The sequence below is a fragment of the Quercus lobata genome, chromosome 6, assembly GCF_001633185.2.
Source record: "Quercus lobata isolate SW786 chromosome 6, ValleyOak3.0 Primary Assembly, whole genome shotgun sequence".
In the NCBI taxonomy this organism is placed as follows: Eukaryota; Viridiplantae; Streptophyta; class Magnoliopsida; order Fagales; family Fagaceae; genus Quercus; species Quercus lobata.
The window spans coordinates 8,591,819-8,615,855 of NC_044909.1; the positions used below are offsets into that span (position 1 = coordinate 8,591,819).

A 24,037-nucleotide genomic window follows, 5' to 3' on the forward strand; every position below is an offset into this window, starting at 1 on the left:
GTGCCTATTCATTTTCAGTTGAACCATTTTGTGAGAGTGACAAAGCTCGTCTAAGATATATTGGATTAATTACATAATTTTTTGCCCCCAAATTATGGGTCAATCTCAATCTCTTCCAAAATTTTAATATCAAGCAATGTTCTCATTGATTGATTAATAATAAATAACTTGCCCTATATCATTCACAGTTTTTGTCAAATTCAAAACTTTCCAGGGATATTCGGCCAGTTTTCTATCATTTATATACAACTAGTGGGGGTTGCACGTGTAAGGCACGTGCTGGCTCTTTAGTAAGAAAATTAATATAGATTTTTTTTATTGAAGAAGTATGAAATCAAGTACTTAAATTTAAAATAGGTACGTGAATATCTATGTACTATGAAAATTTCTTAGAATTTATTTGCTAAATGTAATATCTACTCACCGAAAAATGCTACAAAGAATGATAATGAATGTAATCATCTTTCTACAATATTTAAATTTTTGCATTAAATGATAATATATGCTACAATTTTTTTGAATATCTTCATTAAATTAAATACTTGCAATAATCTACAATGAAGATTTTGTTATTGTTTCTCAAAAAAAAAAAAAAAAAAAAGATTTTGTTATTCATATTTCATTCTTTATTATCTTATTTAATGAATACCCTTTTCAGCAGAAAAATAAATAAAAAAAGACATATTTCATCAAAGTTTCTATTAGATAAAATTATAAGTTTAGAAGATTTAAACCTAATAAATTAGTGTTCTCTATGTAACAAATAGAATACCATATATCATCATTCTAACTTTCCAAGTCTGACTACCAGTCTATCGCATAAAATTCAAAATACACAAAGAAATTTTTTGGGACATTAAAATTTAGTAGGAGTATATTAGACATTGCACAATGGAATATTTTAGGAATTATAAGATTTTGTTAGGGTTTAATTAAGAGAGAAACAATAGGGGTATATGCTCATTTACAAAATATAAATGATGAAATTATTCAACTTTAGTTTAGGGGGGAATGCAACTACCCAAATATAAAGGAGGAAAGTGTTACTTCGTCAATTTGTGTGTGTGTTGTATGTGTGTGTTTTATTTTTATTTAAAAAAAAAAAAAAAAAAAAAAAAAAAAAAAAAAAAAAAACTCTCTTGAAACAATGTGTTAAAAAAATTATGCATCAAACAATGAATTTTAGTTCAACAAATTGAATAAACCAAAAAAGGAGTCTAAAAACACAACAAAAAGTCACAATATTTTTACAATACCTTTATTTCTAGCTATGGTGGGTCCTAGTCTAATATTTTATTATTTTATTTTAAAGTAATGTTACGTCCACAATATTTTCATAATAAATCTTAGATGGTAAATTGCTACTGATTTTAAATTGGGCTAATCACTTTTAACCGTACATTTAAAAATAAAATAAAAAGCCAACTGAAGAAAATTGTGCCTAAAACAATAAATTTTGGATTACTAAATTTGACTAAACCAAAAAAGAAGTCTACAAACACAACAAAAAGTCACGATATTTCTACAATATCTTTATTTTTAGCTATGGTGGGTCCTAGTTTGATATTTTATTATTTTATTTTAGAGTAATGTTACGTTCACAATATTTTTATAATAAATCTTAGGTGGTAAATTGCTACTGGTTTTAAATTAGGCTAACCACTTTTAACCATGCATTTAAAAATAAAATAAAAGGCCAACTGAAGAAAATTGTGCCCAAAAAAATGAATTTTGGCTTACTAAATTTGACTAAATAAAAAAAGAAGTTTAGGAACACAACAAAATATCACACAAAAAAGAAGTTTAGGAATATAACAAAACGTCACAATATTTTCATAATACTTTTTATTTCTAACTATGGTAGGTTCCAGTTTGATATTTTATTATTTAATTTTTACGTTCACAGTATTTTCACAACAAATCTTAGGTAAAAAATTATTACAAGTTTTAAAATTATGCATTAAAAAAAAAAAAAAACAAAAAGACAATACAAGAAAATTGTGCGTGAAACATACAGTGAATTTTGGCTCACCCAATTTGACTATATATACTAAAAAAGAAGTTTAAGAATACAACAAAATATTAAAACATTTTCACAATACTTTTATTTTTAGGATCCGAATAGATATATTTTTATTTTATTTGAGAGAAATGCTACATCCATAACTTTCTTAGAACAAATTATAAATGACAGGTTGTTATTGGTTTTAAATTGAACCCACTACTGATATCACTTTTTTATCCTTCAAAAATACCTTGCCACATAAAATTTGTTACACAATTATTATGAAAAATGTTGTAGACATAGCATTTCTTTTTAATTTATTTTATTTTGATTTATAAGGAACTGAGATCTCGCGATTGTGAAAATACTGTGACAAGAAGAAGATGTTATAACATTTTCATAATACATTTATTTTTAGTTGTGATTGGTCTCAGTCTCTTATTTTATCATTTTATTTTGACCTTTAGAAAATTTGCACCTTAATAATTATGAAAATATTGTAAAAAATTGTTGCATCAGTGTAATTGTGTATACACATATAATATTTAAAAGTACAAGCAAAACCAGCTTATTGTGAGAAAAAAAAAGGGCCAATAAACAATGCACATTGTCAATAATTATGAAAATGTTGTAAGAATTTGTTAAGTCAATGTAACTGTACATACACATATAAATATTTAAAAGAAAAGACAAAAACAGTACAACCAAAACTGGCGAACTGTGGTTTGTGGGGGGAAAAAAAAGCCTAATGAACAATGTTGTGAAAATGTTGCAAAAAATATTGTGGATGTAACACTTCTTTTTTCATAATACCTTTAGTTTTAGTTGTGGATGATTCTAGTATGATATTTTATTTCAACCTATAAGGAATTAACATATCAACAATTGTAAAAATATTGTGACAATTTATTTTGTTAACTAACAGCTTTATATATAAAAAATAATAATAAAATAAAATAAAAGAGTGGACAGGACGATATTACAGTAATGGGAAGGGTTGGGTTGAATTTGGGTATATTATTTTTGGGTTAAATGGGTCTCAATGAGTTTTTAGTTAAAATACAATAATCATTGAGTCTAATTGGGTTAATGCCCATTTAACCCAACTAATAATTGGATGGGTTTGGGTTCAATTAGAGTGGATGGATTTGGGTGGGCAAATGGGTTTTGGCTTACTTTGCCACCCCTAATATTACCTCCAAAAAAAAAAAAAAGCAGCAACAGTGCAGAGGTCGAAACCAAAGCACTATAGCTACAGTGCCAATCGAACAAACCAAATTGGCACTATAGCAACTATTCAAACTTGAAAAAAAAAAAAAATAAATAAAAGGGACTCAATAAACCAAAAACACTGTTCAAAACACTGTTTTATTGTAAGAATTTGTTAAGTCAGTGTAACTATACATACACATATAAATATTTAAAAGAAAAGACAAAAACAGTACAAGCTCTGTTTCTTAAAGTTTGTATCTCTAACATTATTCAAATATGAAAATGTATCAATATTACGAAATTCAATATCTCTCATCAAATAAATATAAGATATTTATTGTGATATATTTTTTTGATTGACATATAGCAATAAATTTAGTATAGAAATGTAGAAGATTTAATTTAAAAATACAATTAATGTGCTAAGAAATTTAACAAGAATGTGTATTTAATGTCAGATATTTATTGCAATAATTTTTTTGATTGATATATATATATATATATATATATATATTAAAAGAATAATGCTATAGGGACAAATTATTTTACAACATTTTTACAAAATACTGATGTGGCCAACCTCTTATTGATTTTCATTTAGTATCACCATTAATATCATTTTTTTCATTTACCAATAATCATTCACCACATCAGCAGTTTGTAAGATTTTTGGTAAAATAGTTTGTATCTCTAGCATTATTCATATTACAATAAATTTAGTATATAAATATTGAAAATTTAATTTATAAATAAATTTAATGTGTTGAGACATTTAATAAGCAAATGTATTTAATGTTGGATATTTATTGCAATATTTTTTTTATTGACATGTGGCAATAAATTTAGTATATAAATATTGAAAATTTAATTTAGAAATACATTTAATGTGTTAAGAAATTTAATATGCAAGTGTATATAATGTTGGATATCACAAAGCACACTTATTAAGACTTTTGTTAATGATTGCGAAAAATAAAAAATGAAAAATTGCATTGTCGACCATTGATGTTTACTATAATTACATTGACCTCCCTTGTATTTTTAATTGTGAAAAGGCCCGTGTTTTTTAAAACTAAACTTCAATCACATTTCTTGCAACCTAAAACCATTAAATAAATTAAATGTATTTTAAATATAATTTAGAAAGTGGGTTCCAGTTAGCTCAACTAGTAAAGTCTCTAATGGTTGTATAAGAGATCTGGGGTTCAATCCCCGCCTATGCCAAAAATTGATTAGTGTCTTGATCTGATAATAAAGAGCTATTATCAGAAGCGGACGCCATAGGTTGTAACTCTCTTTCAAAAAAAAAATATATATATATATATATAATTTAGAAAAGTTTTGTATTTCTGCTATAAGGACACGATTCGTAACGACCAATAATAGTGTTGGGTTCACATGTAAAAAGATCCAAACAATATCATTTATAGAGCGTGGGTTTGAAAGGCTAGGCCTTGGTCACAAGACGGTGGTTTTCCGTGGTGTTCATACATAATTAAATCGTGATCGCCCTAGGAGTCTTTCTCCTGGAGGCGGGCTAGGAGGCTCTGGTTTTTGGCCATTTTTCCCAGCCCCTTCCTCTGGATTCTTACTTTTCCTTTTATACTGGCCTGTATCCCTTATCCAACGTCCACGTGTAGGATCAATCTTTCCAAGACTGATACTTGTCCCATCAACCCATACCCAAAATGGTTGGGGATAGTTGTAAAAGCTGAAGGGTATGGCTCTGTCAGGTGCAGAGTATTGAATGGTAGCAAGGGCAGCTTTCCCTTTGTCCTTAGTCGTTAGACTATCCAGCGTATCCTTCCCTATTGATATAGATATTTTTAGATTTTTTCCAAACTGTTCCTATACCGTTTTTGTCCTTCCTTCCAAAGGGACCTCGGACATGCCGAGGACTGAATCATCCTCGGCTGTATTTCAAGACTATTTGGACTTGTATTACCTATCCTTGGCTATAACCTTCCTCGGCTCGGGCCTTGGATCCCAATGAATAAATGGGCCAGGGCCACAAACTATTGGGCCCCACAATAGCCCCTCAAAATCCTGTTGTCCGACCTCTTGGTCGGAGAGGAGGGTTTTGGTAATTTCAAGCCTTTATTACGGCTCGTTTAACTCCGTCCTTCATTAATGTTGGTGTCTCTTTATCTACCCGAGAAACATACCGGGCTACAAGACATTCCTCTGAATTCATTCACAATGCGTTCCTACCGTTTCATTATTCAAAACGCGCATTTAATGATTTCCCTTTACGAGATCATTTAAATTCGACGGTTATTGACGGTGTGGGGAAGTGGAACGAGTATATTCTCGTTTACCGATTTTCTTAGAAAACTGGACAGATTAAATACCTCCCGTTTTGCCCTTCATATAAGAAGGAAAGCAAGAGGTTACTTCTCTTATACAGAGACCCTTTTAATCCTTCTGAAATCTGAAACTCATAGCCTCCCCCAGAGTTTACTTTATCCGTTAGCTTACACCTTAAAAATTGTGATACGCTCAAGATAGGAGCGGGAATGAGGGGACCATACCCTTCCCAGAAATACCATGTTCTAATGAAGCTCAAAATGGCTCGGTCAGGGCAGGGATGGCAGAGACTCAAGATACTTCTCATCCTCCTTTCAGCCAAAATCCGAAGCAGGGGCTCGTCGCGTCAAACTTTTGGCGTGATTGAGCTGGGGTCACCCATTATCAGTACCAGCCGCTCTCTTATGAGCATAACTAATATGGCACCAGCGTGTTAGGAGTCAGGGCTGACGCAGGGACAAAGTATCATTATTTCTTCCTCTCTTCCTTCACTGGTGTCTCCTTTTGCCTCTCCTTCTTCTTCTTTCCCATCACCAAATTCATCCTGGTGCTTTTCCTTCTTCCTCTTCTTTTCCTCTCCCACCAAGGAAGGTCCTCCTCTCAATATGGGTGCGACTGAGGCAGAATTTGGAAAGACTTGGGAGCAAAGCTTAAAAAAGATTTCTGACTGCTTGTTTGTTTTGTTTCTTATTGTTTTTGTAATTCGTTTTCTATATAGGCTTGTTTAAGCATTTCATTGTACGCTGTAATACCTTTTTATATTAATAAAAGTCATCATTACTTTACTTCGTATATTCTATCTTTTCTTTTTGAAATGGTTACGCCGTGAATAAACGTGCTACCCTGTATTTTTTTTTTTTCTATACTATGAACGATGCTTAGGGCCGAAATCCCAGTTAATGAAACTATCCGGCATAGTAATGCCGCTTTGAACAAACGATATTTAGGGCAGAAATCCTTACTAAGAAGAAAAGAAAAAGATACAATGATGAGCTTACTAGAGCTATCTGGCATAATAACACCGACCTGAGAAAACAATACTTGGGGCCGAAATCCTTTACCAAGAAAAAAGATGTTATTATGAACTTGTTAGAGGTATTGTGTACAATAAGACCGACCTGAAAATGGGTTGTGTAACCCAAACTTGGACGAGGTGACGACTGAATGCTCGATGCCATGTAGGAAGTAATCATCCGAGGATATATAACCCAAAAATGTACAACCCCTGCAGGTTGCTGAGTAATAAGGCGTTTTGCCATCTTCCTAATAAATTTCAAAGCCTTAACCTTTTCTGGTATTTGGTCCGAGAACTGAACGACTTAGAATTCCTCTTAAGTAGCTGACTTCTCCATAGGTTTGAGTCCGAGGACTATACAATACATCGGTTCTGTCCAGAACTTGATTTTGATAAGTAGTTGGTTTCCCCATAGGTTTGAGTCCGAGGACCATGCAATACCTTGGTTCTGTCCAAAACTTGATATTTAAGTAGTTGGTTTCCCATAGGTTTGAGTCCGAGGACCATGCAATACCTTGGTTCTGTCCAAAACTTGATATTTAAGTAGTTGGTTTCCCCATAGGTTTGAGTTCGAGGACCATGTAATACCTTGGTTCTGTCCAAAACTTGATTTTGATAAGTAGTTGGTTTCCCCATAGGTTTGAGTCCGAGGACCATGCAATACCCTAGTTCTGTCCAAAACTTGATATTTAAGTAGTTGGTTTCCCCATAGGTTTGAGTCCGAGGACCATGCAATACCTTGGTTCTGTCCAAAACTTGATTTTGATAAGTAGTTGGTTTCCCCATAGGTTTGAGTCCGAGGACCATGCAATACCTTGGTTCTGTCCAAAACTTGACTTTGATAAGTAGTTGGGGGAAGTAACCCCTCTGCTATGGCATGAGACCTTGGTTTAAGGGGAATTAGCTCCTCCGCCAAGCCCCTAGAACCATTCGTGCTGCTGACGCTACGAAGTGCAGCCCCTAGTAAAGAATCATAGCCCCTAGTAGAGTTGTTCGCTAGAACACTACGACCGGCTGTTAGAAATGACAAGGGGACTGTCTCGACCTACCGCCTGTGCCAACACACAAGCCTCCCCACAGACGGCGCCAATTGTAAGGACACGATTCATAACGACCCATAATAGTGTTGAGTTCACACGTAAAAAGGCCCAAACAATATCATTTATAGAGCGTAGGTTTGAAATGCTAAGCCTTAGTCACAAGATGGTGGTTTTCCGTGGTGTTCATACATAATTCAATCGTGATCGTCCTAGGAGTCTTTCTCCTGGAGGCGGGCTGGGAGGCTCTGGTTTTTGGCCATTTTTCCCAACCCCTTCCTCTAGATTCTTACTTTTCCTCTTATATTGGCCTGTATCCCTTATCCAACATCCACGTGTAGGATCGACCTTTCCAAGACTGATACTTGTCCCATCAACCCATACCCAAAGTGGTTGGGGGTGGTTGTAAAAGCTGAAGGGTATGGCTCTATCAGGTGCAGAGTATTGAATGGCAGCAAGGGCAGCTTTCCCTTTGTCCTTGGTCGTTAGACTATCCAGCGTATCCTTCCCTATTGACATAGATATTTTTAGATTTTTTCCAAACTGTTCCTATACCGTTTTTTTCCTTCCTTCCAAGGGGACCTCGGACATGCCGAGGACTGAATCATCCTCGGCTGTGTCCCAAGACTATTTGGACTTGTATTACCTATCCTTGGCTATAACCTTCCTCGGCTCGGGCCTTGGGCCCCAATGAATAAATGGGCCAGGACCACAAACTATTGGGCCCCACATCTGCATTTATCCTTCTTTAAAAATAAAAATCCCCTTTTCTTATCCATATGGGTTTAAAAATAATAGAAATTTTTTTAATTAAAATTCAATAATAAACCAAAATATGAAAATGTAACAATATTGCAAGGTTCAATATACCAATCAAATAAACATAAGATATGTATTGCAATAATTGTTTTTGATTGATATAGGGAAATAAATTTAGCATATATATAAATATATATATATATATTAAAATTTTAATTTAAAAATACATTTAGCGTGTTAAGACATTTAAAAAGAAAGCGTAATTAATGTTGGATATTTATGGCAATAATTTTTTTGGATTTTTATATGGCAATAAATTTAGTATATAAATATTGAAAATTTAATTTAAAAATACATATAATATGTTAAGACATTTAATGTGCAAGTGTTAGATATCACAAAGCACACTTATTAAGACTTTTGTTAATGAATGCAAAAAAAAAAAAAAAAAAAAAAAAAAAAAAAAAAGATTGCATTGTTGGCCATTGATGTTTACTAAAATTACATTGACCTCCCTTGTATTTTTAATTGTAAAAATATTCATGTTTTTTAAAACTAAACTACAATCACATTTCTTGCAATCTAAAACCATTAAATCAATTAAATGAATTTTAAAAATAATTTAGAAAAGTTTTGTATTTCTGTAGTTATCCTCCTTTTCTTATCCATATGGGTATAAAAATAAAAGAAAATTTTTTAATGAAAATTTAATAATAAACAAAAATATGAAAATGTATCAATATTGCAAGATTCAATATACCAATCAAATAAACATAAGATATTCATTGCAATAATTTTTTTTGATTATATAGGGAAATATATTTAGCATCTATATATATATATATATATATATATATATATTAAAATTTTAATTTAAAAATACATTTAGCGTGTTAAGACATTTAAAAAGGAAGTGTATTTAATGTTGGATATTTATGGCAATAATATTTTTTGGATTGTTATATGGCAATAAATTTAGTATATAAATATTGAAAATTTAATACAAAAATACATTTAATATGTTAAGACATTTAATATGTAAGTGTATTTAATGTTGGATATTACAAAACACATTTGTTAAGACATTTGTTAGTGAATGCCAAAAACAAAAAATGAAAAAAATTGCACTATCTACCATTGATGTTTACTAAAATTACATTAACCTCCCTTGTATTTGTAATTGTAAAAAGACCTCTGTTTTATTAAATAAACTTCAATCACATTTCTTGCAACTTAAAACCTTTAAATCAATTAAATGAATTTTAAATATAATTTAGAAATTTTTTGTATTTATGTGTTTATCCTCCTTTACAAATGAAAATCCCATTTTCGTATCCATATGGATTTAAATTGTTTAAATTTGCAATTTTTAGTAGTTTAAAATTATGCATAAAATATAAGCTTATAGATCATATAGTAAATAATATCCGATTGACACAAAATTTGACATATGTATTAAGAGCATAAAGAACATGCAATTCAATGGTTAGATTTTTAAAATATGTAGTAATGTTTATTTATTGATTAAAGTTGTAGCCTTAGGCTACAACCAATTTTGTAGTTAAACTTTGTCCTAATAAGCAAGTGTATTTAATGTTGGATTTTATCACAATAATTTTTTTGATTGATATATGGAAATAATATGTGAATATAAATATTGAAAATTTAACTTAGAAATACATATTGTGGGGACAATTTTTGCTTCAAAGGCCAAGGGTTAGACCATGTTGGAACCTTAGGCAATTTTTGTTGTCCCACATAGGAAAGAAAGCCTCCCTCTTTGCACCTTATAAGGCATGAACCAATGGTTGAAGTAGGGCTGTCCAAGGACCCGCTGGAACCGACCCACCCGCCGCCGCCAACCGAACCTGATCCGCCGCCGACCGAATCGACTGCTCCAGCGGTCGGCGACGGATTTCATTCTCCAAAACCCGAGATCAACGGGTCGAAGATCGGATCTCCTCCTCTCAAATCCGAGAAACCCGATCTAATCGACTCATCATATTCCCGGCGAGTTTTGAGATTTTTTTGGGTAGATTCGGCGAGTTTTGAGTTTTCTTTGGGAATATTTAAGCTAGATCCGGCGAGATTTTGCTAGATTTAGCCAAGATCTTGCCGAAAATGGCCAAGATCTCGCTGGATTTGGCGAGATATGGCCAGATTTCTACCGTTATTCAAAATTTCCTCGCCGGATTCTGTCGTTTTTCATATTTTCTTGGCCGGATTCTCGCTGTTTTCCAAATAATCAACCCCGACCGAGACCCGACCACTTTCCAGCAAGAACCGTCCGATCCGATCCGATTTTCTAACTGGTCGGCGGCGGGTCTGAGAAATTGGAACCCGATTTGGTCGGGTCGGTCGCGGGTTGGGCACAATCCCAACCTGGACCGACCCGTGGACACCCCTAGGTTGAAGAGTACAAGAGGGAGGCTTTCTTTCCTATGTGGGACAACAAAAATTGCCTAAGGTTCCAACATTGTCAAACCCTTGGCCTTTGAAGCAAAAATTGTCCCCGCACATATAATGTGCTAAGACATTTAATATAAATTGTATTTAATGTTGGATATTACAAAGCACATTTGCTAAGACATTTTTTAATCAATGTCAAAAATAAAAAATAAAAAATTGCACCATTTGCCATTGATGTTTACTAAAATCACATTGACCTCCCCTATATTTCTAATTGTAAAAAGACCCATGTTTTTACCACAATCACGTTTCTTGCAACTTATATCCGTTAAATCAATTAAAGGAATTTTAAATATAATTTAGAATTTTTTTTTGTATTTAACCATTTATCCTCATTTACAAAATGAAAATCCCATAATCTTATCCATATGGGTTTAATAATATAAGTATATTGTTTAATCAAAATTCAAGAACAAACCAAAACATGAAAATATATCAATATTGCAAGATTCAATGTATCTATAATGGGAAGGTCAATATAATTTCAATAAATCTTAGGGGAGGTTAGTGCAATTTTTCTAATGTAAACTAATGGTGCATTTATTATGTCTACGAATCATTTAATATTTGAATATGCATTGTAAATGTACAATGACAATTTCTAGTTATAAATAAGAAAGTAAATGCATTTCAAGTGTAACCAAATATATTTTTTGAGCAGTAGAAAAATGAATAAAATGATCATAGCCAAAATTTATTCTTTTGTGTTTATCCTTCTCTTAGCCTTTGGCCAAAGTACATCTTCTATGTCAACAAACGACTTTTTAACTCGCTTTGTAAGAATTGTCAACTATCTCATCAACCATCTCCTTAACTATCATTGTAAATCTGCGAATAATGATTTAGGCATTAGAACTTGTTAAGGACAAATTTTATGTAATTAGCTAATCTTTTGACAAAACGCACTTTATTTGTATTTGGGTAGATCTAGGATGTGTTTAATACTTCAAGAAACATGTTGTTCAAGTCTAGTATTAAAGCCATGAAGATTGGACCAAGAAACAAGTGAAGAAAATCTATTCATTAAAGCTGGATAGATAGCTTGACACTTGTGGACAGATAGCTCGACAGCTGCTTGAGAGATAGCTATCTATCGAAATTTAATGAATGAAGCTCGACAGATTCTCAATCGATCGAGGTATTTATCGAGGTTACGGGAATTCAGATTTTCAGATCTGATTTTCGGCCCATGCTTTTGTATTTGTGTAAAGTTTCTTTTCTCACAACCTTAGACATATATAAGGCTTATTTTAGAGGCTGTCACATAAGAGAATACAAGGAGAACATATGCAATAGGTGACCGATGCCTTATTCTCTCTGAAAGAAGCTACTGCGTCTTTGCGCCTTAGGATTTTGTAACCAAGTGCTTCTTGATCTTCATTATTGATGAAGTGAAGAACTTTGCAGCCAACATCTTCTTCAAGTTGGTGTGTTAGTCATGTACTGGGAGCCGTGCATCTTTGGTTAGTCACGTATTAGGATTCGTGCAACAAAAAGAGTGGCGTTCATATATTAAAGAGTTCAGAGGTTCTGAAGTGGTAGAAGGTTTCTGCTGTAAGTTCATCTACGGGAATTGTAGAGTCTAGGGACAAAGGTTTTGTACTAGATTTGAAACTTCTCTTTACTATAGTGAATTGTTTTCCGAGAAGGTTTCCCCACAGATTTTTTACTGTGAAACTAGTTTGTTTCATTGGTTTTCCCGGGTCATCATATCTTGTCTTATTTATTTTTTCGCTGCATGATTTTGACATAACATTGATGTTTGTTTGTTTTAACAAGTTTTATTCATAATAAATCTAATTAACTACTTAGATTTAAAACTTGTTAATTCTTTCAACTAGGGTCTAAATTTCCCAACAGAACTCTTCAACCCAATGGAGAGTGGGAATTCTCTTTTGATGATGCTACTTTTAAGCAAACAAATTTCTACTACTATTTTTTTAATGTAAACTTCTATGCTGTTTTTGATGTGTTTGTAGAAGATGATAAGTTTGAAGACAAATGTGGTGGGGACCATTGCATTTGGACAGCACAATATGACGGATTCTACTTATATAATATGCATTTGGGTCAAAATGTGAAGTTGCATAATTGGACCACTCAATATTAAGGTGGTGAAACATTTATGGATCAAAATAATTGAAATTGATGATTTCATGAGGGGAAATTTATATGGATTTTTCTATATTAAGCTTGTCTTATATTTGCACTAATTACTTTGTCTTACATTAATACATGTGTATTTTTAATTTTTTAGCATTAAATATACTTGCGTATAAAATGTACTCATAATAAAATATAGGCAAAAATGCAATTTACACCTGCATGGATCGTGTGACTGTCCTATCCTGTCCACCAACTCAAAAAATTCTTAGGTGGTAGTAGGTGGGCCCTATAGTCAATCCCACCATGGAGTTCACCTTTATGTGGAAGCCCAGAGCACTATTTCGAAACTAAAATTTTTACTTTCGTTTCCTCCAACTTCTTACAATTGTCTTACATGACAGATTATGAACAGTAAAGAAAAAATAATGGGTTTATATAATAGATTGGTTGAAGGTCAATCACAGTTTGCCATTTAAAGAAAATTATGGTATTTATTTATTTGTTTTTATTTATTTATTATTAGAATAGTATGGTAATTGAAGAGACTTCCACAACTCTTCAAAGCTCACTACACAACCTCTCCTCTCTGTGTTGTATTGGCATTACTTTTTGTATTTTTGACCACCTTCTTATAGTTTTACCTAATCTCTTTCACCACTTTCAGCAGGGATGGAGCCACTTGGCTATGCCCCCCCCCCCCCAAATTTTTCAAATTTCCCTAGAGTATATAAAAAAGTGACATGGGCCCCCCAAAAATATATAAAAAAGTGACATGGGCCCCCCAAAAATTAATCTCCGGCCCCCCAAATTATTTTCAACAATTCTTCAAGAGTTCTAGTCTAATACAACTTCAAATAAAACAAAAATCTTGGTCCACATCCAGCCCCACCCAACCGGCCCCAAATCCCTAATCAAACAAAATTCTTCTCCTCTAAACTAAAAATACTTCCAGCCCAACCCAACCCCAAATCTGAAATACTTAATCAAACAAAACAAAAGGCATCTTCAATCCTCATTGTCTGAGGAAAAAAAAAAAAATTGATCTACTTTGTCACGACTTTGCCTTAGTTTTTTCCCTTCTCAGTTCACACCTCCAATAGTGTCACGCCTCTGCCTTAGAAACAATCTACTCATGGACTCGCTATGATGCTGCAGCCTCCCCTAGCCCATTGTCCAACCCTTCATCGCCCCAACCTCAATTCCTTAAGGTATCTCATTCAATCATTCTCATCTTAGTTCTCTACTTGACTTCTCTCTCTTTTTCTCTACAACTAACTAAATACTGAATAGCAAAATAGAAATATCAAATATGTGTATGTGATATTCCTTTGCCAGAAAAGCAATTTATGCTTATTTGACTTTGTATTTTTGTGTTTATTGTTATTGACTTATTGTATTCTTTATTCTTGACCCACTGACTCTGTGACTCAGCCTTTTGACTTTTGTTTTGTTTGTCTCTTGAGTGGGGGCCGGCTGGGTGGGGCTTGCATTATGTAGTTGGGTAGTAAAGTAAGTAAATTATAAATGAAAAAAAAAATCTATATTGTTAATTTATTTTGTTTAGATTGATTTGTTTATTTGATTTTTTAATCCTAAAAGATCATCACTTAACTAAATGTGTATTTATATTATAATTCATGTAAGAATGAATTTTATATGATAATTTATTATATAGTTTATCATTTTTTTTTTTTTGGGTTTGAAATTAGGTGTCAAATAATGAGTAAATGACAAACACTTGATGCATTCTTTAAGAAAAAAGATATTAGTCATTCAGAACTTAGGATATCTATAGAAACAAATGTTGATACTTCAATGCCTAATGAGTGTTCCTCCAAATGTTCAAGAATTAAATCTAAAGAGATAGACCATAATACAGGATCACGTAAACAAATATATGAATTCCCTGTCAATGAACAAGATGAAATTCAACATGCTTCACATAGCCGGTCCATATCAACCTAGAAACATATAGTATCCATACAAAGGACTGAAAAATCATCGTCGTAGTTTTCAATCTTCGTGGTTTGAATCACATTCAAATTGGTTGGAATACTCACCTTCAACAGCTGCAATCTGTTGTCTACCTTCTTACCTTTTTGGTAAGAAACCAAGTCATCCTAGATTAGATGCATTCACTGAAACAAGTTTTAGTAATTTGGAAAAAGGTGAATGATGGAATGAATTGTTCTTTAATTGGTCATGAGGGGAAAGATCCAAATACACCACATAAAATTGCTGTGAAATGTTGTGAGGATCTAAGGAATTATTCAGGACATATTGACAAGCTAGTTGAGAAAAAAACATCCGAATAAATAGAGAATAATCAATTGCAGCTCAAGACCTCAATAGAGTGTGCTTGATGGCTAGCATTCCAAGCTTGTGCTTTTAGAGGTCATGATGATAGCCTTGATTTAAAAATTGAGGTAACTTTATTGAATTGATAAAACACACATCAACTTTCAATGAAAATTTAGCTAGAGCTGTATTGGAAAATGCTCCATAGAATGCCAAATATATGTCACCCACAATTTAAAAGAAGATTTTGCATATTCTAGCTTGTAAAGTGTGATATGCTATTCGTGATGAAATTGGGGGTGCAAAATTTTGAATTCTAGTTGATGAAGCTCAAGATGAGTTGAAGAGAGAGCAAATGGCCATTATTTTGAGGTTTGTTGATAAAGAAGGTTTCATGAAAGAGTGTTTCTTTCATGTTGTGCATGTTAGAGACACTATTGCATTGACTTTAAAGAATGAGATATGTGTTGTCCTTTCTCATTACAACCTTCACATTGAAAATATTCAAGGTCAAGGATATGATTAGGCTAGTAACATGCGTGGTGAACTGAAGGGATTACAAGCTCTGTTTCTTAAAGATTACCCATATGCTTATTATGTTCATTACAATAAATATCTTATCGTAGGGACACGATTTTTAACGACCTAAGGATGACGTTGAGCTCGTATGTAAAGGGCCCGAACAATACGATTTGTAGAGAGTAGGTTTGGAAAGGCCTGCCCTTGGGCGCTGGGCTGGGGTCTGGTCCTGGTTTCATGAGAGCTCATACAAAGGTAGGTTTGGACTGTATGGCTGAGCCTTACATCGATGTGGTTTGAAAGGTTTGGCTCCTCGGAATTAGTCCGAGGAGCATTACATTCTCACCATTGTTCCTCCTTTTTTTGTCCTCCCCTTTCTTTTTAGCTCTCTTTCCCTTTTATACTAGTATTCACTTCCCGTTCTTCATCTACGTGTCAGTTTTTCCTTGTTTGGGGCAATTACTCGTCCTATCAATCCTTACGTCAGAGTGGTTGGGAAAAGCTGGATAGCATGGTATGGAGTATGGGCTTGTCAGGCACTGGGCTCCACGTTATGGTATTGGCAGCTTTCTCACTTGTACTGCTCTTGTACTGAGTTTGTCCTTTTCTTTAGGCGTTTTATGAGGTGTTGAACGTGAGATCGTCCTCGGCCACATTCTTGGACCATTAAAGGGCATTCATCATACGTCCTCGGCAGTAGGTTCCTCGGCTTGGGCTTTAGGCCCTTGATGTGAAGTGGGCTGGGATTTCAAATTTCAGGCCCCACACTTATATTTATTTGATGGGAGATATTGAATTTTGTAATATTGATACATTTTTTTCATATTTGAATAATGTAGCACTTCTTTTTTCATAATACCTTTAGTTTTAGTTGTAGCTGATTCTAGTATGATATTTTATTTTAACTTATAAGGAATTAACATATCAACAATTGTAAAAATATTGTGACAATTTATTGTGTTAACTAACAACTTTATATATAAAAATAAAAAAATAATAATAAAAGAGTAGATAGGACGATATTACCCCGAACAAAAAAAAAAAAAAAAGCAGAGAAAAAGAAAAGAAAAGAAAGCAGCAATAGTGCAAAGGTTGAAACCAAACCGTAGCTACAGTGCCAATTGAACAAACCAAATTGGCATTGTAGCAACTGTTCAAACTTGAGAAAAAAAAAATAAGAAGAAGAACAAGAAGATAAAAGGGACTAATAGAAATACCTGAGTATTGAGGTGGAATTCATTGTTGAGGTGGATGTTCAAGTTGCACTCATTTTGATCATGGATAAATCCCAATGTATTAATAATTCTCACCATTAAGTGTTGTAAATTACGATATTTAACTGTATTCATGATGAGTGAATTCAGTACATGTACGGTTGCTCATGCACATAAATAAATTAAAAAAAAAAAAAAAGCAGGAAATCATTGTGCAGATTATCTATTTGGTTGAGCTTATTTTCACCTCGAGCGAATATACTACCAACAAATAAATAAAATAAGCTAATAAAGACAGACTCATCCAAACACACATAGAAGGGTTGATAATTCACACTTGATAGTCCCTTTTTTGTTCTTTTTCTTTTTCTGAATAGTTAGACAGTGGAGGAGGTGGGTTGATAGATCCCTCTTGTTATGTACCAAACCTTTCCGTCACTGTAAGCTAATTATCAGCAAATGGCAGGGGTGCAATATTCCCAAACTATTTTCATTTTGTACGTGAGTTTTGTTAATTGAATGCGCTCCCCCCCCCCCCCCCCCCCAAAAAAAAAAAAAAAAAATTCTTGATCCTTTTGTTTGGGGTATGAGATGTCTTACCAAACTCATCAGAGTATAGTTGGCGCACATTTTGTCATAAACTACAACAGAACGCTAAACAACACAACAGAAATTTACTGATAGACTTGTGAAGAAAAGCTGAATAACTAATGCTGTTTAAAATATACCATTCAGTCTCAAATAGAACTACAAGTTTCAGTTTTGCTTCAGCCGCAAATTTTTGACATCTCTAAAACTATAATTTTGTGGCCTATAATGGTGACTCAATCAAAAAATAATAATTCCCCTATCCTTAACTTCTATGAAGACTTATAACTATCGCCATGGGAAAAGAATGAAACAAAAATGGATGAAAAGGGGAAAAAATCAGGTTAGTTTCAAGTCAAAATGGACTCTATCCAGTCTGACGTGTATTCATAAGCTACAAATGTTACAGCACCAGCTGGTGCAGCTTTGACTGTTGATGGGATTATGCCCTTGTAAAGTCCAGCCCAACCCTCCATCTGCAAGATTTGGCGTAGAGCATGAAACATATTTTTATAAGCACGATGCTCAACTCGAGCTCCATATCTAGGGTGTCTTGGTAGTCCTTCAACCTGCATTAGCCCAAACAAGTAATATTGTCACATTCAAGCCGGTTAGGAGGGAAAAAACCAGATATTAACCATTTCACATTCCATACACCCCCCCCCCCTCCCCTGCCTTTTCTATTCTCATATCCCCTTAGAGATTGCTAGACAGAAATCTTAATTAAATGTAAATGATCTTCGAAGTCTAAAGACAAAGCAACAAAAGAAACAAAAGTGAATAAATGAATTTAAGAAGCACACACAAGAATAAATATTAAAAAAAAAAACTCCTAAGCCCATTAATGCTGACACAGAAGAGTAAGCAAAATTTTGGTTCTGAAGTAACAGTAAAACCAATCTTATCCAGGAGGCTACTGGAATAATGTGGTTGTTGTGGTTTGTTACATTTGCATAAGCTAACAGACCTCTCACAAGATGTAAAGGGATACAAGTACCAATCAGCGGGAACATGCTTGTCATTGTAATTAATAGTTACATTGGAGTTTTTTGAGTAAACTGTGAGAATTTGCATGAGATACAACACCTTAGCCTCAGGTCAAAATGAATTTCTAAAAAAAATTTGTTAGTACGACTATGCTAGAGTAAAGATTTTAACATAGGCAAGAGATCTACCTGGAATCTTTTTTTTACCACATCAAGTGGATGACAGACAAGTTTGGCGCATGTCCCAGCTGCCAATCCACAGAGGAAAAGTTGAAAGCTTGTAATTCCATCTTCAGTACAATTTAAGCCTGAGTTAGAAGCTCTAATCCTGTTCCAGGCCTACAAAGTATAAAGTAAAACATATCAAGTCAAGAACAAATTCCTACACCATCAACCTTTTCTTAATTGCTAACTTTACACATACATCTAGTGGATCTTGAACCCACGACATCACCCTCCTCCCATAATGTACTGGTTGAGCTATAACTCTTTGGCATCAACTTATATGAGTAAAAGGCATAATGGCTCTTTAAACTGACCATATTAAAGTATACACACCCAAACTCTCGGATTTATAATCATATGCATGCTTTTTAACTAAGACACTATTATCTCAACATATTAGGTAGACAGTGCCACCAGATACAGTCCTGATTCCTTGTTTCCTCATTCTCAATTAAGAAAATACCATTAAACCCTAAATTTTGAGAGAAGAAGATCTCAATAGAAAAGAGGACTAGAATCTTACCAAAGTCCAGCGCTTAAATGTATCATAGGTACCAAATTGCAAACCAGCATAAGGAATAATCTCAACCAGTGTTGGTGACAATCCAGCATACAACCCTCGGAAGCCACGAGCTCTAACTATGTCAACAAATGCAGACCTCATGGTTGGATACACCTGAATGTAGGTACAATTAATAAATAAGTTAAATGGCCTATTCACAAACTACTGTTTTTTCATAAAGCAAGTATCAAAATGTGGTGAGCATTATATGGGCATTTCAAAGAATGGACAAAATGTCAAAATTACATACTTCTTTGTAATAAGCTCAGAGAGAGAGTTCTATACTAAAGACCAGCATGATAAAATAGAAAAAAACACCCACATTATTATGCTGCCAACTTTTGCAATAACCAAATACCTCAAAAGAGGCAAGAGAGGCCCATAATTCAAATATCCTACTCAACAACTTCTATAAACAGAGAAAAACAGTGCCCCAATTCCCACCCAACCCAAGGGCAGCCCTAACCAAGTCTTAGGACCAAACCAAATCCTAGAAATCTAAACCAAAGAACTCAACTATGAACTATATAAAATTACATTTACTTGTGTGGTTTATGACCGCTTCAGAATTTCATGCAATGCACTTGCACAATATTCTCTTGTCAAGGTGACTGGCTACAAAATTACACTAAATGGCTAGGACACGGTCACCCAAGACTGTCATTCTGTCATGTCTATCCAAGGCTTGTTAACACAAGGTACATCTATCCATATGTGGGGAATATTACATGTCAAAACCCAAAGTGGTCACAGATAATGTGTGTGTGTGTGTGTGTATAATCTTTTTGTCCTTTTTTTTTTTTCCTTTTGATTTGTAAAGAAAAATATTTTCTTTTTAATCCACTCTTATTCTGAATAAAGTCTAAGAAGCACTTTTATTAATGGTAAAGCCATGAAGAATGCACAACCCCAAGGGCTAGTACAATCGGCTAGGACCACGCCTCATGAAGCGGAGGTCACTAGCTCAAATCTCTTCTTCCCTCTTTTTTCCTCTTTTTTTTGGAATGTATGTGTGTATATATATATTTTAAAAAAAATCCATGAAAAATGCCCAAGATTGATATAAAAGTTTGCTAGTAACACAACACTGTGCACATGCAAGAGTGTAAAAAATAATACAATGCAACAATTTTTTATGCATTGCATGACTTCAAAGATCACAGAATGGCCTCAAAACAGTCATATTATACGCTGAAAGAAATTCAGTTTGAACACAAAATGAGATCACTTCATGCATGTAATTAAATTTATACCTTCGGTTCACCTTGTGAAGCTAATATGGTTCGTAGAAGATCAAATGGATATGATCCAACAGTAGCTGCACACCCTGCCACTGCCCCACTGACATAGGACAGATATGGACTCAATTGAATGTGATCCTCTGCATGAAAGAAAAACAATCAGGCCAACACATTAGAGAATGAGAAACTGCAGAAAACTAAATATTTGAAACAATAACACAATTTCTACAGAGCAAGTAAAGCTTTTATCACCTGTAAACTGGATACAGACTAGAAAGTTACATGATCATCACCATAAATAGAAACTGAGATATTTACCCAATGACTTCATATTTGCAAGACAAATAGAACAAAGGGCCTAACATGAGATCAGCTACAAACATTCCAAATAGATAGGAGCATGACTTTATTTTCACTGTATGGTAGGGAATAACTTGACCAACTGGCAACCATGCCCAAAAAAGTTAGGAGGGTAAGAAAAAAAATCAACACTACAGCCACTAAGGATATTGGACCTCCCATCTGATCATGAAAGAATCCAAGAAGAATTTGAAAGATCAAGCCATACTGAATTCATATATATGAGTTAATTTAACCACATATTACAAATCATATCTTAATAATTACAATTAGCTTCTAAGTCATACCATCTCGTAGATTTGCATGTAATGAAATATACAAACATACAATATTATATAAACATCTATATTTTGGACTAATTCAAGGAGAAGGTGCTCTCATACATACCTGACTTGGAAGAACCTGAAGCAAATGTTTTCAATTTGTGTAACACAGTAAATTGGATGGCAGTATATGGCATAACCATAAGTAAAGCTGGCACATTTCCACGCCAAAAACCCTGTCATATGCAATTAACTTAAATAAGCTGCAGAAAAAAGTTAAATTCATTTAAAACTAACTTAAAAATAAAAATCCAAAACAAACTTCCTTGAGTAGCATTAGTGTCTTGCAACAACTACTATCAGGCTATATAATTTACAGAAAAATGTGATTTACCTTTACTACCAGAACATGTGCATACATGAAGCAAGTCTCAATGCTCAATATTGGATTTTTTACAAGGCTCACTGTATTTGCAGTATTATATAGTTTGATGATTTTTGGAAATGAAAAGAATACAAAGGCTTGAAAGGCATTAAATCAGAACAACCAGTGTTAAACTGCCCTTCACATAAACAATGGCGTTTTTAAAATTTGAACTTATTGCTCAAGAATAAAATAGAATGACAGAAAAGAATACACGTGGCCGAACCTGACTAATCTATTGAAGATCCATAGCCGACCCCAAAAAATTTGGGACAAAGGCTTGGTTGCTGTTGTTGTTGGTCAACAAATTGCTGCATAAACCCAGTCACTTAGCAGCAAATCATGGGGATTGAGTATATTTATTGCACAAAACCTCAAACAAGCAGACCTATGTTAGGAGATTTTTTTTTTTTAAAAATTGGTAAGAGATTGAATTGCCTATTGACCTAAATCTAAGTTTCTAACAGAAAGAACTAACACACAGTATGGATCAAACTACAAAATTGAAACTAAATATATTGCCAACTTAGAAATAGTCAAGAAAACATCTATTGGAGCAAAAGAAAAAAAGTAAAAAATGATAAACTACAAATTTATTCATCATACCGGTAATCCTTCCTCCCTTAATATATCCTTTGTTGCTTGAAACATTCCAGTGTATTTTGATGTTCCAGACAAATTGCTCCGAAGCAAAGGCCAAGAGGATGTAGGCTCAAGTTGAACCTGTCAGCAGATATAAAAAAAAACTTTCACTTTACTTCACCACACAGACACATACCAAAGCTCTTGAAAGTAGCCACCCCCTTTGTCTTTCAAGCCACAAATTTTATCCCATCCCACCACCAGACACTTAAAATCCTTCCCCTCTATCATCCCTGGAAGTTACAGTAACCCTTTCCACTTGAGAAGCAACAAAAAAAAGGCACACCTAATAGTAAGTCCCAGCATGTCAAATAGTTGGAGCCCGTGTCTTTTTAATTTTTTTTTATCAATATCACACCCAGTTCAGATTTTCAAGGTCTAACTCTAACCACAAAGAAAATGAAATTTTGGAATACAAATTCCATTAACATTATAATCCACTTTTATTTTATTGGTAACTTACAACCGCACCCCAGTATGTTTTAAACCCACGACCTCACCTTGAACCCACACTTATATATGTGATCATTTTTTTTTAGTCACAATGGAGGAGGGAGGGATAACCTAAACATCTCCACTGAAACACCAAGAAGTGCTAGTTGAGCTACAAAGCTCTTTGCCTTTGCAACTCAGTGGCATTGCCAAGTTCTCCCATGACGGAGAATCTAGGTTTGAGCCCCCTCCCCCACTTGTTGTAAGCCAAAAAAAAAAATACTTAGCAATCATACCAATAAGTTGAATAGCTACTAAATATGTAAGTGTGCTAAGTTCCAAAATTGTGCCAAGAGACTTGTAGCTTAACTGACACTTCCTGGTGTTTCCGACAGTGACAGAAACATCTCGGACCCATTTGGTAATATTGTTCTAGTAACGTTGTTAAAGTGTTGTAGAAATACATGTGGATGAAAAAGCGCTGTAAAAATACATGTTGTATTGTTTAAACAATGAGAACTATTAAACAACACTAACAAATAGGTGCTAGTGTTCAAATCTCCCCTCTCCCAACTATGCCATTACAAAAAAAATTTAAATTTAATAATAAATATTTTATTATTATTATTATTATTTCAAAATTCCAACATTGTATTTCAAGAATGCATTTAACTACACAAAAACATAGGGTACCAAAACAATATTAGACCTGAAATCTGATCTTAATTACGTCCAATGGAGACGTAACCGTCCGCGAAATACCGCCGGCAATCGCCCCCGCCGATGAATCTATCACCGCCCGTTTCAGCTGACTCGGCTCTTCCATTTCCCAATCAAAACCCTCCTCCTCCTCCTTTTCAACTCAATCTATAACCCTAACAAAACAAACTTCATTTTCATAAAACATTAAACAGCCATTCAGCAAGCAAGCAAGCAAATAAACACACACATATAATCCTTAAATCTCCTACCTATACATCAAATTAGGGTTTCGACGATAAAAAAAAAGATGAAGTTCGAGGATCAAAGATTCAAAAACGAGTAAAAGAGAGAGAGAGGTACCTAGAAAGAGCCGCCATTGAAGATATTTTAGAGAGAGAAAGAGATAAGAGAGATATTTTGGTTTTTGCCGCCTTATTGGAATGAGAGTGAGAAAGAGAGAGAGGCACGGTTGACGGAGCAGAGAGAATCTGTGAGGACTGAGGAGCGAGTTTTGGGTTTTGGGGAATTTATCTGTATAAGTATAATGGAGAGATTTGTGGGATGGATTGATTATATTTATATGTGACCAAAACAAACAGAATGAGAGAAACTATGTACGGTATGATCTTTGTCCCAATATAGAGTTTTTGGCTACTTCTAATCTATAATCC

The 24,037-nt window shown here is 33.9% G+C and overlaps 1 protein-coding gene across 4 annotated transcripts; it reads right to left on the reverse strand.

Moving 5' to 3' along the window:
- Positions 1–17,635: 17,635 nt before the first annotated feature.
- On the reverse strand, positions 17,636–24,037 carry LOC115995166 (mitochondrial thiamine diphosphate carrier 2-like). Of its 4 annotated transcripts, none has more exons than XM_031119622.1 (8): positions 23,727–24,036; positions 23,374–23,531; positions 22,197–22,313; positions 21,291–21,402; positions 20,556–20,683; positions 19,264–19,416; positions 18,705–18,854; positions 17,636–18,098 (listed from the first exon to the last, which is right to left on the reverse strand). In XM_031119622.1, the coding sequence occupies exons 2-8, from the start codon at positions 23,488–23,490 to the stop codon at positions 17,880–17,882; spliced, it is 996 nt and encodes a 331-aa protein (XP_030975482.1). In that variant the 5' UTR covers positions 23,491–23,531; positions 23,727–24,036; the 3' UTR covers positions 17,636–17,879. The 4 variants fall into 4 exon arrangements, with proteins under 4 accessions (XP_030975482.1, XP_030975481.1, XP_030975480.1 ...); XM_031119621.1 differs by having other exon boundaries at positions 23,374–23,539; XM_031119620.1 differs by having other exon boundaries at positions 23,374–23,552.

Coding starts and splice junctions, on each gene's coding strand:
- LOC115995166 (XM_031119622.1), bottom strand. CDS start 23,490: ATGGAAGAGCCGAGTCAGCTGAAACGGGCGGTGATAGATTCATCGGCG. Junction 22,314..23,373: donor TAATTAAGATCAGATTTCAG/GTCTAATATTGT, acceptor ATCTGCTGACAG/GTTCAACTTGAGCCTACATC. Junction 19,417..20,555: donor CTTCACAAGGTGAACCGAAG/GTATAAATTTAA, acceptor ACCTACATTCAG/GTGTATCCAACCATGAGGTC.